We start from the raw sequence: 13395 nt of genomic DNA, 5'->3' as shown, positions 1-13395 counted from the left end.
TAAACGCGGGCTGCGGAGCTAACTGGCCCACTAAAGCTGTTAACGCCTGAGCGAAACAAGCCCAGGGCGGCTCCTGTACCGGTGCTGTAACCGTAATAGGCCGCGCCATGGACAAACACTGCTGGCAAAGGCCCTCCGCGCTACCCTCCCCCTCCGCTAACGGTACTTTGCACGTGGTACACTGTAGCCGGAGGGGAAAATCACTTTCAGACATGATGGCACCACGTATGTGACCTCTCTCACCAATTAAGTATTAAATAGGCGAGAGACCACCCTGCAGCACCGCACCGCAAGGGCTTTAGCAGAAAGAACAGGGACAGTAATAAAGCTGACAGTTTAGAGAAGAAAAGATTACAGGCAGCAGCGCTAGCACAGTCACATACAATGCAGAAAAATAACAATTCCTGCACTAACAGCGCTGATCACTCAACTACACAGACACAGGGCCTGGTAGGACACAGCGCTGCATACACAGACCTGACCACAGCGGAGGAGAGGTATGCGGGGGGACCCAGACCACGATGCTTCCGTCCAGCGCTTCCAGCAGCGTTCACCATGCGTTCTGGAGAAGATGGCCGCCGAGGAGCAGAGAGGAGGCTGGCCTGGGGGAGGAGCGCTGCCACAGGACCAGTCGGCAGCATGCAGAGAGGGCTGTGTGCAGCGGGGGAGGCGCCGGCTGTGAGACAGGGAAGGCGCGCTCCCCTGGCATGCATTTAACCCCTGGGACGCCGCAGCGCTACCGCTCTGCTGCGGTCCGCTGTCCCAGGGGGTAGTGGAAGCGCAGGTTGGTCGCCTGGCTCCACGCTGCAGCCAGTCCCCAGGGAGCCCCCTGCCTGGGGACTTAGGACCATGTGATCAGCGGGGACCCACCGCGGGACCCCGCTGCTTACCTCTGTCCCCCTTGAATCCGGCCATGGTCCGGAGCATCTGGGGTCACCGCTAGCTGTGACCCCAGACGCCCACCAGCATCCCCGGATCAGTACCGGCGTTCTGGTACCGGCGGGGTGTAGGGAAGACAGCATGGACGTCAGGACTGACTGTCCATGCTGTACATCCAGATGTGCAGCCACAGCTGCATGAAGAATAAGCTTCAGGGGCTCTTCTAGCCCCCACTCCAACAGGTGCACCCGACTCCGGCCGGGCACCAAACTAAACTGAGGTGCCTTGGCCCGGGGGCGGGGTATAGGAGGGGGACCTAGTGCATCCTGGGAGGCTGAAAGCTTAACTCTTTGGTGCCCTGCGACTGACGTCACACCTATACCCCCAAGGTATCCTGTGGATACCCTATGGACCCTGAAGTAGAAAAGCAGTGACAAGGATAGTAGCGAGCAATGTCAGGGATAGTAGTGATAGGGGTATAATAGTGACATGGGCAGTATAAAGCAGTGACAAGGATAGTAGCGAGCAATGTCAGGGATAGTAGTGATAGGGGTATAATAGTGACATGGGCAGTATAAAGCAGTGACAAGGATAGTAGCGAGCAGTGTCAGGGATAGTAGTGATAGGGGTATGATAGTGACATGGGCAATATAAAGCAGTGACAAGGATAGTAGCGAGTAGTGTCAGGGATAGTAGTGATAGGGGTATGATAGTGACATGGGCAGTATAAAAAAGTGATAAAGAGAGTAGTGAGCAGTGTCAGGGATAGTAGTGATAGGGGTATGATAGGGACACGGCCAGTATAAAGCAGTGACAAAGATAGTAGTGAGCAGTGTCAGTGATAGGGGTATAATAGTGACATGGGCAGTATAAAGCAGTGACAAGGATAGTAGTGAGCAGTGTCAGGGATAGTAGTGATAGGGGTATGATAGTGACATGGGCAGTATAAAGCAGTGACAAAGATAGTAGAGAGCAGTGTCAGGGATAGTAGTGATAGGGGTATGATAGTGATATGGGCAGTAGACAGCAGTGACAAGGATAGTAGCGAGTAGTGGCAGGGCTATGATAGTGCTAGGGATAGTAGTGACAGGAGTATGAAAGTGCCAGGGACATTAGCAACAGATATAGGATAGTGACAGGGACAGTAGTGACGAGGGCGTGACAGGGATAGTAGAGATAGGCGTATGATAGTGGCAGGGATAGAAGTGACAGAGGTATGAAAGTGCCTGGGACAGTAGAGACAAGGAAATGATAGTGCCTGGGACAGTAGTGACAAGGGTATGATAGTGACAGGGACAGTAGTGACAAGGGCATGATAGTGCCTGGGACAGTAGTGACAAGGGTATGATAGAGACAGGGATAGTAGTGACAAGCGTATTATAGTGGCAGGGATAGAAGTGACAGAGGTATGAAAGTGCCAGGGACAGTAGCAACAGGGATATGATCGTGCCAGGGACAGTGGTAACAGGGTTATGATAGTGACAGGGATACTAGATAGGGGTATGATTGTGATAGTAGTGACAGGGGTACGACAGCGACAGTAGTGATAGGGGTAGGATAGTGACAGTGGAGATAGTGGTAGGATAGTGACAGCGGTGATAGGGGCAGGATAGTGACATAGTGACAGTAGTGATAGTGGTATGATAGTGACAGTAGCGATAGTGGTATGATTAGGGGTAGGATGGTGAAAGCGGTGATAGGGGTAGGATGGTGACAGCGGTGACAGGGGTAGGATGGTGACAGCGGTGACAGGGGTAGGATAGGGACAGCAGTGACAGGGGTACGATGGTGACAGCGGTGACAGGGGTACGATGGTGACAGCGGTGACAGGGGTACGATGGTGACAGGGGTACGATGGTGACAGCGGTACAATAGTTACACCAGTGATAGTGGTATGATTAAAGGTAGGATGGTGACAGCGGTGACAGGGGCACGATGGTGACAGCGGTGACAGGGGCACGATGGTGACAGCGGTGACAGGGGCACGATGGTGACAGCGGTGACAGGGGCACGATGGTGACAGCGGTGACAGGGGTAGGATGGTGACAGCGGTGACAGGGGTAGGATGGTGACAGCGGTGACAGGGGTAGGATGGTGACAGGGGTACGATGGTGACAGCGGTGACAGGGGTACGATGGTGACAGGGGTACGATGGTGACAGCGGTGACAGGGGTACGATAGTGACAGCGGTGACAGGGGTACGATGGTGACAGCGGTGACAGGGGTACGATGGTGACAGCGGTGACAGGGGTACGATGGTGACAGCGGTGACAGGGGTGCGATGGTGACAGGGGTGCGATGGTGACAGGGGTGACAGGGGTACGATGGTGACAGCGGTGACAGGGGTACGATGGTGACAGCGGTACGATGGTGACAGCGGTACGATGGTGACAGCGGTGACAGGGGTACGATGGTGACAGCGGTGACAGGGGTACGATGGTGACAGCGGTACGATGGTGACAGCGGTGACAGGGGTACGATGGTGACAGCGGTGACAGGGGTACGATGGTGACAGCGGTGACAGGGGTACGATGGTGACAGCGGTGACAGGGGTACGATGGTGATATGTGTAAGATGGTGACAGCGGTGACAGGGGTAGGATGGTGACAGGGGTAGGATGGTGACAGCGGTGACAGGGGTAGGATGGTGACAGGGGTAGGATGGTGACAGGGGTACGATGGTGACAGCGGTGACAGGGGCACGATGGTGACAGCGGTGACAGGGGCACGATGGTGACAGCGGTGACAGGGGCACGATGGTGACAGCGGTGACAGGGGCACGATGGTGACAGCGGTGACAGGGGCACGATGGTGACAGCGGTGACAGGGGCACGATGGTGACAGCGGTGACAGGGGCACGATGGTGACAGGGGTACGATGGTGACAGGGGCACGATGGTGACAGGGGTACGATGGTGACAGGGGTACGATGGTGACCGCGGTGACAGGGGCACGATGGTGACAGCGGTGACAGGGGCACGATGGTGACAGCGGTGACAGGGGCACGATGGTGACAGCGGTGACAGGGGCACGATGGTGACAGCGGTGACAGGGGCACGATGGTGACAGCGGTGACAGGGGCACGATGGTGACAGCGGTGACAGGGGCACGATGGTGACAGCGGTGACAGGGGCACGATGGTGACAGCGGTAACAGGGGCACGATGGTGACAACGGTAACAGGGGCACGATGGTGACAGCGGTAACAGGGGCACGATGGTGACAGGGGTACGATGGTGACCGCGGTGACAGGGGTACGATGGTGACCGCGGTGACAGGGGTACGATGGTGACCGCGGTGACAGGGGTACGATGGTGACAGCGGTGACAGGGGTACGATGGTGACAGGGGTACGATGGTGACAGGGGTACGATGGTGACAGGGGTACGATGGTGACAGCGGTGATAGGGGTACGATGGTGACAGCGGTGATAGGGGTACGATAGTGACAGCGGTGATAGGGGTACGATAGTGACAGCGGTGATAGGGGTACGATAGTGACAGCGGTGATAGGGGTACGATAGTGATAGCGGTGATAGGGGTAGGATGGTGACAGCGATACGATGGTGACAGCGGTGATAGGGGTATGATAGTGACAGCGATACGATGGTGACAGCGGTGATAGGGGTATGATAGTGACAATAGTGATGGGGTATTTATAGTTAGTGTATGATAGCGACAGCGGTGACAGGGGTACGATGGTGACAGCGGTGACAGGGGTACGATGGTGACAGCGGTGACAGGGGTACGATGGTGACAGCGGTGACAGGGGTACGATGGTGACAGCGGTGACAGGGGTACGATGGTGACAGCGGTGACAGGGGTACGATGGTGACAGCGGTGACAGGGGTACGATGGTGACAGGGGTACGATAGTGACAGCGGTGATAGGGGTACGATAGTGACAGCGGTGATAGGGGTACGATAGTGACAGCGGTGATAGGGGTACGATAGTGACAGCGGTGATAGGGGTACGATAGTGACAGCGGTGATAGGGGTACGATAGTGACAGCGGTGATAGGGGTACGATAGTGACAGCGGTGATAGGGGTACGATAGTGACAGCGGTGATAGGGGTACGATAGTGACAGCGGTGATAGGGGTACGATAGTGACAGCGGTGATAGGGGTATGAGGCTACTCTGGTGCGGCGGGGAACGCGATGTCACTCCCGGGGCAGGGGAGGGGTTTCCTACCTATATCCTCCCCCAGACGGGAGCCGCCTGGTTCTGCTGTCATCTCAAAGCAGCGGATACATCATCTCACCACAGCAGGAAATTCCGCCATATCCTCCTCCAGCATCACACGCCGCCCCGGATACACCACGGCCACGCCTACCTCCACGTGTTTCTCCACAACAACCACGCCCCCTCCCCTGATCCCTGCTCTGTGAGGATTGGGCGGGCACTCGTCCCCACGTCACTCGGTGTGATGTCACGTGGTGCGCCATTCATTTCATATTATACCCCTGGGAAGCGCTGCTGCAGAGACTGTGATGTGACATAAGCTAGCAGCTCACCCGGCCTGACCCCACACCAACACACAGCGTGTATGGGAGTCAGTGACAGTCTAGCCTCCAGCCAGCACACTCACCCTCCCTCTGTGTATGTATGTATGTATGTATGTATGCTTACTCCCGCATAGTGCTCCCGCAGGTATGTATGATAGTGTTCGGTCAGGGGGTTATTATGTAAAATAGTAATACTCCAGGGGTGCCCCACTCCTCCATATATACACCCTAGGACCTGTATGTGGGGGTGACTCACTCCAGACCCCACTCCCCCATCCACACCTGCATATATACCCCAGGACCAGTATGTGGGGGTGACCCACTCCCCCATCCACACCTGCATATATACCCCAGGACCAGTATGTGGGGGTGACTCACTCCAGACCCCACTCCCCCATCCACACCTGCATATATACCCCAGGACCAGTATGTGGGGGTGACTCACTCCAGACCCCACTCCCCCATCCACACCTGCATATATACCCCAGGACCAGTATGTGTTGGATAACGCTTTCGGCGGTATCCAATTAGCCCCGAACTTTGTTCAGGCGCTAATGGATCCCCGCAATCGTCGAAAAACATTTTTTGCATAATTTTTTTCACCCTATCCTATTATTTTAAACAAAATATATGTCTCACAAAAACAAATCAGGTCCGCGATAAGCTCGCAAACCTATATGTTTTCGCCTTTTTTTTGGTGAAAAAAACTGCACTTTTTGTGGATTATTTTTTCGGACACATCAGCGCGCCGTTTGGTCCGACAGTTGCCAGTTAAGTCGAAGAATGCCGGTTCTCGCTACCTAACCTGGGTGTTTAGTGGCGAGAAGCAGCATTCTCCGACTAAAGTGCCGGCCGCAAGGCTGTTAATGGTGCACTAAGCCGGAAAACAGCCTCACAGCCGGCACTTTTGTCGGATTTCTCCTCTCACCCTCGGAGGGTGCGAGAAGAAGTCCTTTCGTCGGACCAACAGCGCACTGAATAGAAAAGCTTCGGGAGATTGGAGATGTTGCCCATAGCAACAAATCAGATTCTTCAGTACCTATCATTTTATAGACTGTACTAGATAAGTGATAGCTGGAATCTTGTTGCTATAGGCACTACCTCTACTTTTCCTTCTTAGAAGTCTAAGTAAATTTACCCCATAGAATGATAAAACTAATTTACCAACAAGTCTGGGCCAGCTAGAAAAAAAACAAACAAACCCCTATTTGCACTCCAAAAAAAAAAGGAACAAGAACATTCCAATTGCCATAAGTTACTGGATGATTTAGTTGTATTCCATGCTACTTTTTCTATTAACTTCATATCTACCATTCATCTTACAAAATTGTGCAGTGGACATTGGGGGTCATTCAGACCCGCTCGCGAGCGGCAGTACGCTCGCAAGCCGGTCGATGTTCCCCACTGCGCATGCGTACGACGGAGGGAGCTCCATCGTGCGCATGCGCGAGACCCGGCGAGCGACGGGCTCACCATCGCTCCGGGTCTCGCACCATAGGGGGCGTGTTGTCGATGTTGATTGACAGCACGCCCCCTTTGCTGGGCGTGCCTGCCAGACGGAAGCGTTCCCATGGGAACGCCTACCGTCTCAAGCCTGATAGAGCCAAAATCACTCCAGGGCTTGCGGCAGCGAGACCCTACTGCAGGGTCTCCGTCGCAAGCCCGATGGTCGCGATGGTCAAGACCATCGCGACCATCATCATGGACGCTCGCTATAGCTGTGGGTGGTAACACACAGCTATGCGAGCGTCCATGAGGACGCTCCAAAAAAAGGTAGGAGGGCCCTGATTCAGAGCGTTCAGCTCTGAATCAGGCCCATTGCACCTACCGTCAACCCCAGAGAGCCCTCAATACAACCAGCTTCTTCCGAGCAATAGGTGATTGGTGTGTAACATTTGGCGCAGTGATGTTATATCCAGGTATTTGCAGCATTTGAACACTTTACGGGCTATATTTATGAAGTGGTGGGTTGTAGCTGAAAATTTTATGTGGCACTCGCATTTTTGTAAAGCTAAACACTGAATATGTTTGCCACTTTAAATTTTCAGCTCCAAGCTGCCGCTTTGTAATTATAGTCCTACATTCAGTACGCTAAGTAGGGTGGTATAGCATACCGCCACTTAATGTTTGGCTCAGTGTTTAGTATCCCGCAGCAGTCAGAACTGGAACAGAGTATGGGGTCGGCCAAACGCATATGCGCCAGTGCTTCTGGACTCAGCCTGAGGCCTGGTAGCGTGCGCTGAAGTAACCAATTCCTGAGTGATGTCTGACCTGCCCTAACTGTGTGTATGGGTCCGATGGTACTCGATTGTACTGATGTTTTCGCAGTCTTACTAACCATTACGGATGTGCCTGTAGGTGAAGTGGGCGTCCTTATGTAGTGGTGCAGCAGCATTGCGATCACTATGGATTAGCATACTATCGCAGTTGAACTGCGTGCGTACGCTATGTTGTGATCTGTAGTGAATCAGGCCCAATATTACCAGCACTGGGCTGAAGATAGTCAGTATTTATGCAATGCTGGGGAGAGCAGCAGTGAGCTGACCCACTGCAATCATTACATCAGGACACATGTTCAATTGCAGGAGCCTGCAGATATCGAATGCCTCTCATTAGAAGCTGTATGAAATTCTATGGCTCATGGAATCCCATCGGCTGCGGCATTAGCATACAGACGCAGTCATGGCTGCATTAACGTGTGCCTTTGAATCAGGCCCATAGCACCCAATAGTTAAAAAAAAAAAAAAACCTGCTAATGTTTGCCTAGTGGAAGTGCTGGCACTTTGAGCACGAGTGCCCACTCAGCTGTCTGTCTGATGGATCGGTATCTCTCTATGATTGCATACACCTGGAGATGAGGAATCTGATCAGTAAGGTACTCGTTAGACTCGCTCTACCAGATAGTGTAACAGGCCGACAGTTCGCTATAGGTCAAGGCCCACCCCCATACCTGTTCCGACGTGCTGCAGCTAAGGGAAACTTGAATGCTCTTCCGGGTGGCCTGGAGTACCCTCCAAGATTCGGGAGTCCCCCGGATGTTCCGGGAGAGTAGGTAAGTATGCATTATCGTCTGGTGTTCATAATAATGTTGCTAAATATGTGTATGCAACACATTCGCAGATTCCTAAAACTTGCTAGATGCAGCCACATTCGACATTGTGCCAGTCTCAGAATCGGATCAAGGTCTGCCAACAGCCTTACAAATCCCGCCTTACCGCACCACACCTCCCCCATGCCCATGAAAACTTCTCTGTCGAGTCTTGGGCTTAAACATAATACAAATTCACACCCCCTGTGATGTGACTCAATAGGCCCTACATAAAGTTTAGCTCCAGGCCCATGTGGACCTTAATCTGGCACACAAAATGGCTGCCTGTACTGTGTGTAATGGTGCATACACACAGGACGATCGACAACGATATCGTTGTACAATCTCCCAGGTGTGCTGGATGTTCGATATCGAACATCCAGCACACCATGAACCCGCCAACGACCCACGATCAATGATCGTGGGTCCCTATAGTAACTGGGTCGATATCGACCAGGTTGGCCTGCATACACGGGCGATGGTCGATATCGTTATCGTCCATACGTCAGGTCATTGGCTACCGAAAAATGCACGATATGAACGATAACGATATGATCGTTATCGTTCATATCGTCCATTTTAATCGTACCGTGTGTATGCACCATAAGTCACCAGGCCACTTTAAAAAAAAAAAAAGGATTTATTTCTTACATTTACAAGTTTGAAAACCTGTTTGTCACATTCTGTTTACAGTGAAAAGTCGCTTTCTGTATGGTTGCAATAAATCTGTTTTTCATTTCCTGTAGTTATGCCTCGTGAGCACAGTGTAATCGCTTCCATTCACTGTGACTTTTTTACATTTGCAACAATTTGTACTGGAAAGGGTTTTTCAGTCACACCAGTAGCCATTCACACTGCGTCCGCATAGCGTCTCCTGAGAGTATTCTTCAGCCAGAGAACGTGTGATAGGCTTAAACTATGTCATTTATCTATGTATTAACTAAAATACCTCAGAATAACTTCCCGTGAACTAATTTTTTTTATTTTCACAGTGGAATTACAGCTAGAGGTGAGCACAAATGTAAAGGATACATATACGTACAGTTTATTGCACGTGTGCTGTTAATCCGTGCATAAACTTCTGTAAGTAATCTTTTTATAAAAAAAAAAAGAAAAACCCCCAAAACTGTTATAATAAACGGGTTCATTAGGAAAACTGCCGTATAGGTCATACTTACTGATATTCTGGTAGCCCCCTCTGGGAGGGGGCGTGCCGGTGCGATTGCGACATCGTGCGCGGGGCTACGATGATGCGATTCCGTGTGACTTGCTTACCGTTGCGGGGTTCTGGGAGCGGCACCCGATATTCGGAAGGCTCCCGGCAGTCCCGGGATAGTAGGCAAAGTATGATATAGGTCCTGTTTCTGAGTCAGGTGGAATGCCAATGTCGGAAGCGGTTTAGCGAGTCTTCTGTGCGTGCGTCCAAGTCGCACTCCACATGCTTCCAGAGTCCATGCGCACAAATTCGCAGTTGTGCTTGAGAGTCGTGGGAGATTCAAGGTATCCGTTATGTATTGGAAATGTTCTGGGCATTTACTGGGAGGTGGCTGGTTAAGCGCACCTGGATGATCCGTCTCATGGGGGTGTCGCAGGTGCGTTGCTGTAGTGGTTGCAAACTCAGACGCACATTTGTTCACATGGGAGGGCATGAGTGGCGGCTCCAAGGGTGGGGGAGCACACCAACTGCCAGCGAGTCCCGGCCATCTATGTTTGGCAGCTGGTGTGGCTGGTGTGGCTCCCCTGTTTGAATTTTGGACTGCGCTGCAGCCCCACCCCCGGGAGCCGCCACTGGCTCAGGCCATACTCTGAAGGAAAAACTGCACCTATCATAGGGATGGTGCATTTTTCAATGGTGTGACTCATGATGCGTCTGAAGATGCTCTAAGTGTGTGTCTCAGGGAAGGGCTTGTATCGGCATTTGCCTAAAGTTGCAGGCGTGCAAAAGCCGCAGACACGGAAGCCACTGCTCTGACTCACAGCAAGAAATAATAGGCCTGATTCAGAGATGTACGCTATTCCGATGTTCATGCAGTTGAGCGATTATCGTCTGAGTAGCACTGCGTCAGGGTACATTACCATAGTCGCTTTCGGCAACTTTTCATTCACAAAGTGATTGACAGGGGCCATGTGGGGGGAGGGTGCTAAAGGATAGTGACTGCAAGAAAAGCAGATATGTCGTGACTGTTTTCAGGGGACATCTGCTGCGTACGATATTGCAGCTGCGATTACCTTGGCGTACATCTCTGAATCAGACCCAATGTACTTTAAATCACCTCAGGATTCTGTGGTCTGTATAAATGATTTCAAACGACAGTCTTTCATTTATGATAGGAGTGCATTATCCAATACATATGCAAATGGCGCAATTATCTGGCTGACGGTACACATATACAGTATAGTGGGCCTGATTCAGAGCCGGACACTCTGACAAGAGCGCTCGCTCTGAATCAGGGCCCTCCTACCTAAAATTGGAGCGGCCTCCTGGCAGCTCGCATAGCTGTAGGTGACCACCCACAGCTTATGCGAGCGGCCAAAAAGATGGTCACGATGGTCAAGAACATCGGGCTTGCGACGAGACCCTGCGGTAGGGTCTCGCTGCCGCAAGCCCAGGAGTGCTTTTGGCTCTATAAGTGATGTCAGTGGGGCCGGACCCAGACGGTAGGCGTTCCCACATTATTATGTGATATCAATAAGTATTTAAATATAAAAATATATTATTAAGCGCTCGTTTGAGAACTATATATTTTTTAGAGTGTGTTTAAGCAAACCAGTGCTTTAATTGGGAGATGCTTTTTTGATAAGTGATCATCGAGATTTAAAAATGATTAATTATTATTTGTGCGTCTGAATTTATATCTGTACCCTTATGTTGGGCATACACTATACAATTATCTGTTAGATATCTGTCCAATCTGGCTGGTTGGAGTGAAAACCTGGTAATGTATGGGAGCAAATGACAGTCGATCATATGGTCTTAAACACTGGAAAACGGACAAAAAAACAATTGTTCAAATTGGTTAGATTCGTGTGTTTTGACCATTTTTGTCTGTTCTTCTCCATCGGTACAAAAGAGTACCATGGCAGCCTCACGTACACTTGTTCTGACCCTTACTCAGAAATTGCTAACTTCATTGCACGCTATGAGAACTCAGGTTGCATATGGCATCGCAGTGGCTTATTTATGCACGCCTGCGTTTCCCCGAACACCCCCCCCATCACCACCCACAAACAGTACTTCCTGTCAATCACTCTTCAATGGGTCTGCGTAGTCATTGCAATTGCAGTCCCAATCGCAGTGGCCGGTTTGCGCACTGCGATGCATGCACAGTACGCAACAATCGGCCGATTGCGTGCGTATTAGCAACTGCGTTCCCTGCTGAATCAGGCCATCAGTCTTTTATTAGTAAACTTTATCTGTCTATTGGGCCAACAAAAAGCACTATTGTCATCTAAAACAGGTGTTATTGATGGAATTGGTATGAAATACCGCCGGCGGCAGCCCGACAAGAGCAGAGTCCCGAGCAGCGGAAGCCCGACAGCGCTGGAAATCCCGATCGTCCTCATGTAAGTATATACTAACCTAACCCCCCTAACCCTAACCCTCCTTAGGGATGCCTAACCCTAACTTCCCCCCCAAGTGCCTAACCCTAATCCCCCCTCTAAGTGCCTAACCCTAACCACCCCCTTCCCCGCTGCCTAAACCTAAGTCCCCCGGGGGGGTGCCTAACCCAAAGTGCCTAACCCTCCCTCCCCCTAGCCTAACCCTCCCGGGGGGTGCCTAACATCTACATCTAGACGCCCGGCATTTAACCCTTGCCGGGATAAGACAGTCGGGAAGCCGGCTGCTGGTATTTAGGCAGTCGGCTTCCCGATTGCATACCGTTATTGATGGTGACAGAAAAAAGGCTTTTCCTTGCTTCGCCGTATATAGTTATACTGTACAATGCATTTTTACTGCTGCTGATGACACTGCCTGGGGAAGCTTCTCTTACAAGGTTTCTCCTGCCCCAATGCCATTTCAGTTCTCTTCATGTCATTAAAGCATTATTTTAAAGTGTATTTATTTTTTTAAATCTACTTTATATTTTTTATGTATTCTTTTATTAGTGGACTGCATATCGCATTGAATAAGGCGTGAAGCTGAGGGGGCTTAGATGTGAATGAAACGTAGATCAGGGCCACTTAATTTATGCTGAAACCTCTCTGTACTGATATCCAAAATCAGATGTACCAAAACTACAACGCCTAGAGATCTATGTTTAGGGATGGACATTAAATGGTTCAACATCGATAGAAAACCATCAGTGGGTAGCATAATTTTGGACATATGAAAGCAGATAATCAGAGGTGCTATGAGACAGACAACTGAACGACGTGGGTGTAAACTGTGAAAAATCAAAACCATTGCTGTGCCACCATTGATGGCAAAAATACATTTGACCTCCACCACTGATGGCAAAATGGAAGATCGATGTCCATCCCTACCTATTTTGAGGTCTATTCGCACAGGATTCAGCAAAGGATCGCAAGTGCAAAAACGCACGCACCCGGTCGATTGTTGCGTTCTGCGAATGCATCGCAGTGCGCGAAACAGCCACTGCGATCACAGTGACTACACAGACCCATCGCAGAGTGTTGGACAGGAAGTACCGTTTGGGGGTGATGACAGAGGGGTGGTCGGCGAAACGCAGGCGTGCCAGTGCGTTTCAATGCCGTTACAAGGGCATGCCTTTGCCCCTGTAACGGCGTTGAAAGCCCCTGCAACGGCATACGCAACCTGAACTGTAGATACTGACAGGAAGTTTAGCAGTGTATGAGTGAGGTCTGACCTGCCTTAATTGCCCGTGAGGCTTCGATTGTACCGATGTTTTTGCAGACTTACAAGGTATTACGGATGTGGGTATAGGGAAGTGGGCATCTTAAGTT

At 51.1% G+C, this 13395-nt stretch overlaps 1 protein-coding gene across 1 annotated transcript in view; it reads right to left on the bottom strand.

The window, feature by feature from the left end:
* The window catches only part of SLC36A4 (solute carrier family 36 member 4), a 249841-nt gene extending 244632 nt beyond the window's left edge, over positions 1-5209 (bottom strand). The window contains exon 1 of the mRNA XM_088455708.1: positions 5068-5209. Within this exon, the coding sequence (XP_088311834.1) occupies positions 5068-5110 (43 nt within the window). The 5' untranslated portion in view covers positions 5111-5209. The remainder of the gene's footprint in view (positions 1-5067) is intronic.
* Between the last annotated feature and the right edge of the window lie 8186 nt (positions 5210-13395).

The sequence above is a fragment of the Taudactylus pleione genome, unplaced genomic scaffold, assembly GCF_031769625.1.
Source record: "Taudactylus pleione unplaced genomic scaffold, aTauple2 ptg000667l, whole genome shotgun sequence".
NCBI lineage: Eukaryota > Metazoa > Chordata > Amphibia > Anura > Myobatrachidae > Taudactylus > Taudactylus pleione.
Note: the sequence above shows the minus strand (reverse complement) of the source record. Positions and strands in the feature narration are given on the sequence as shown.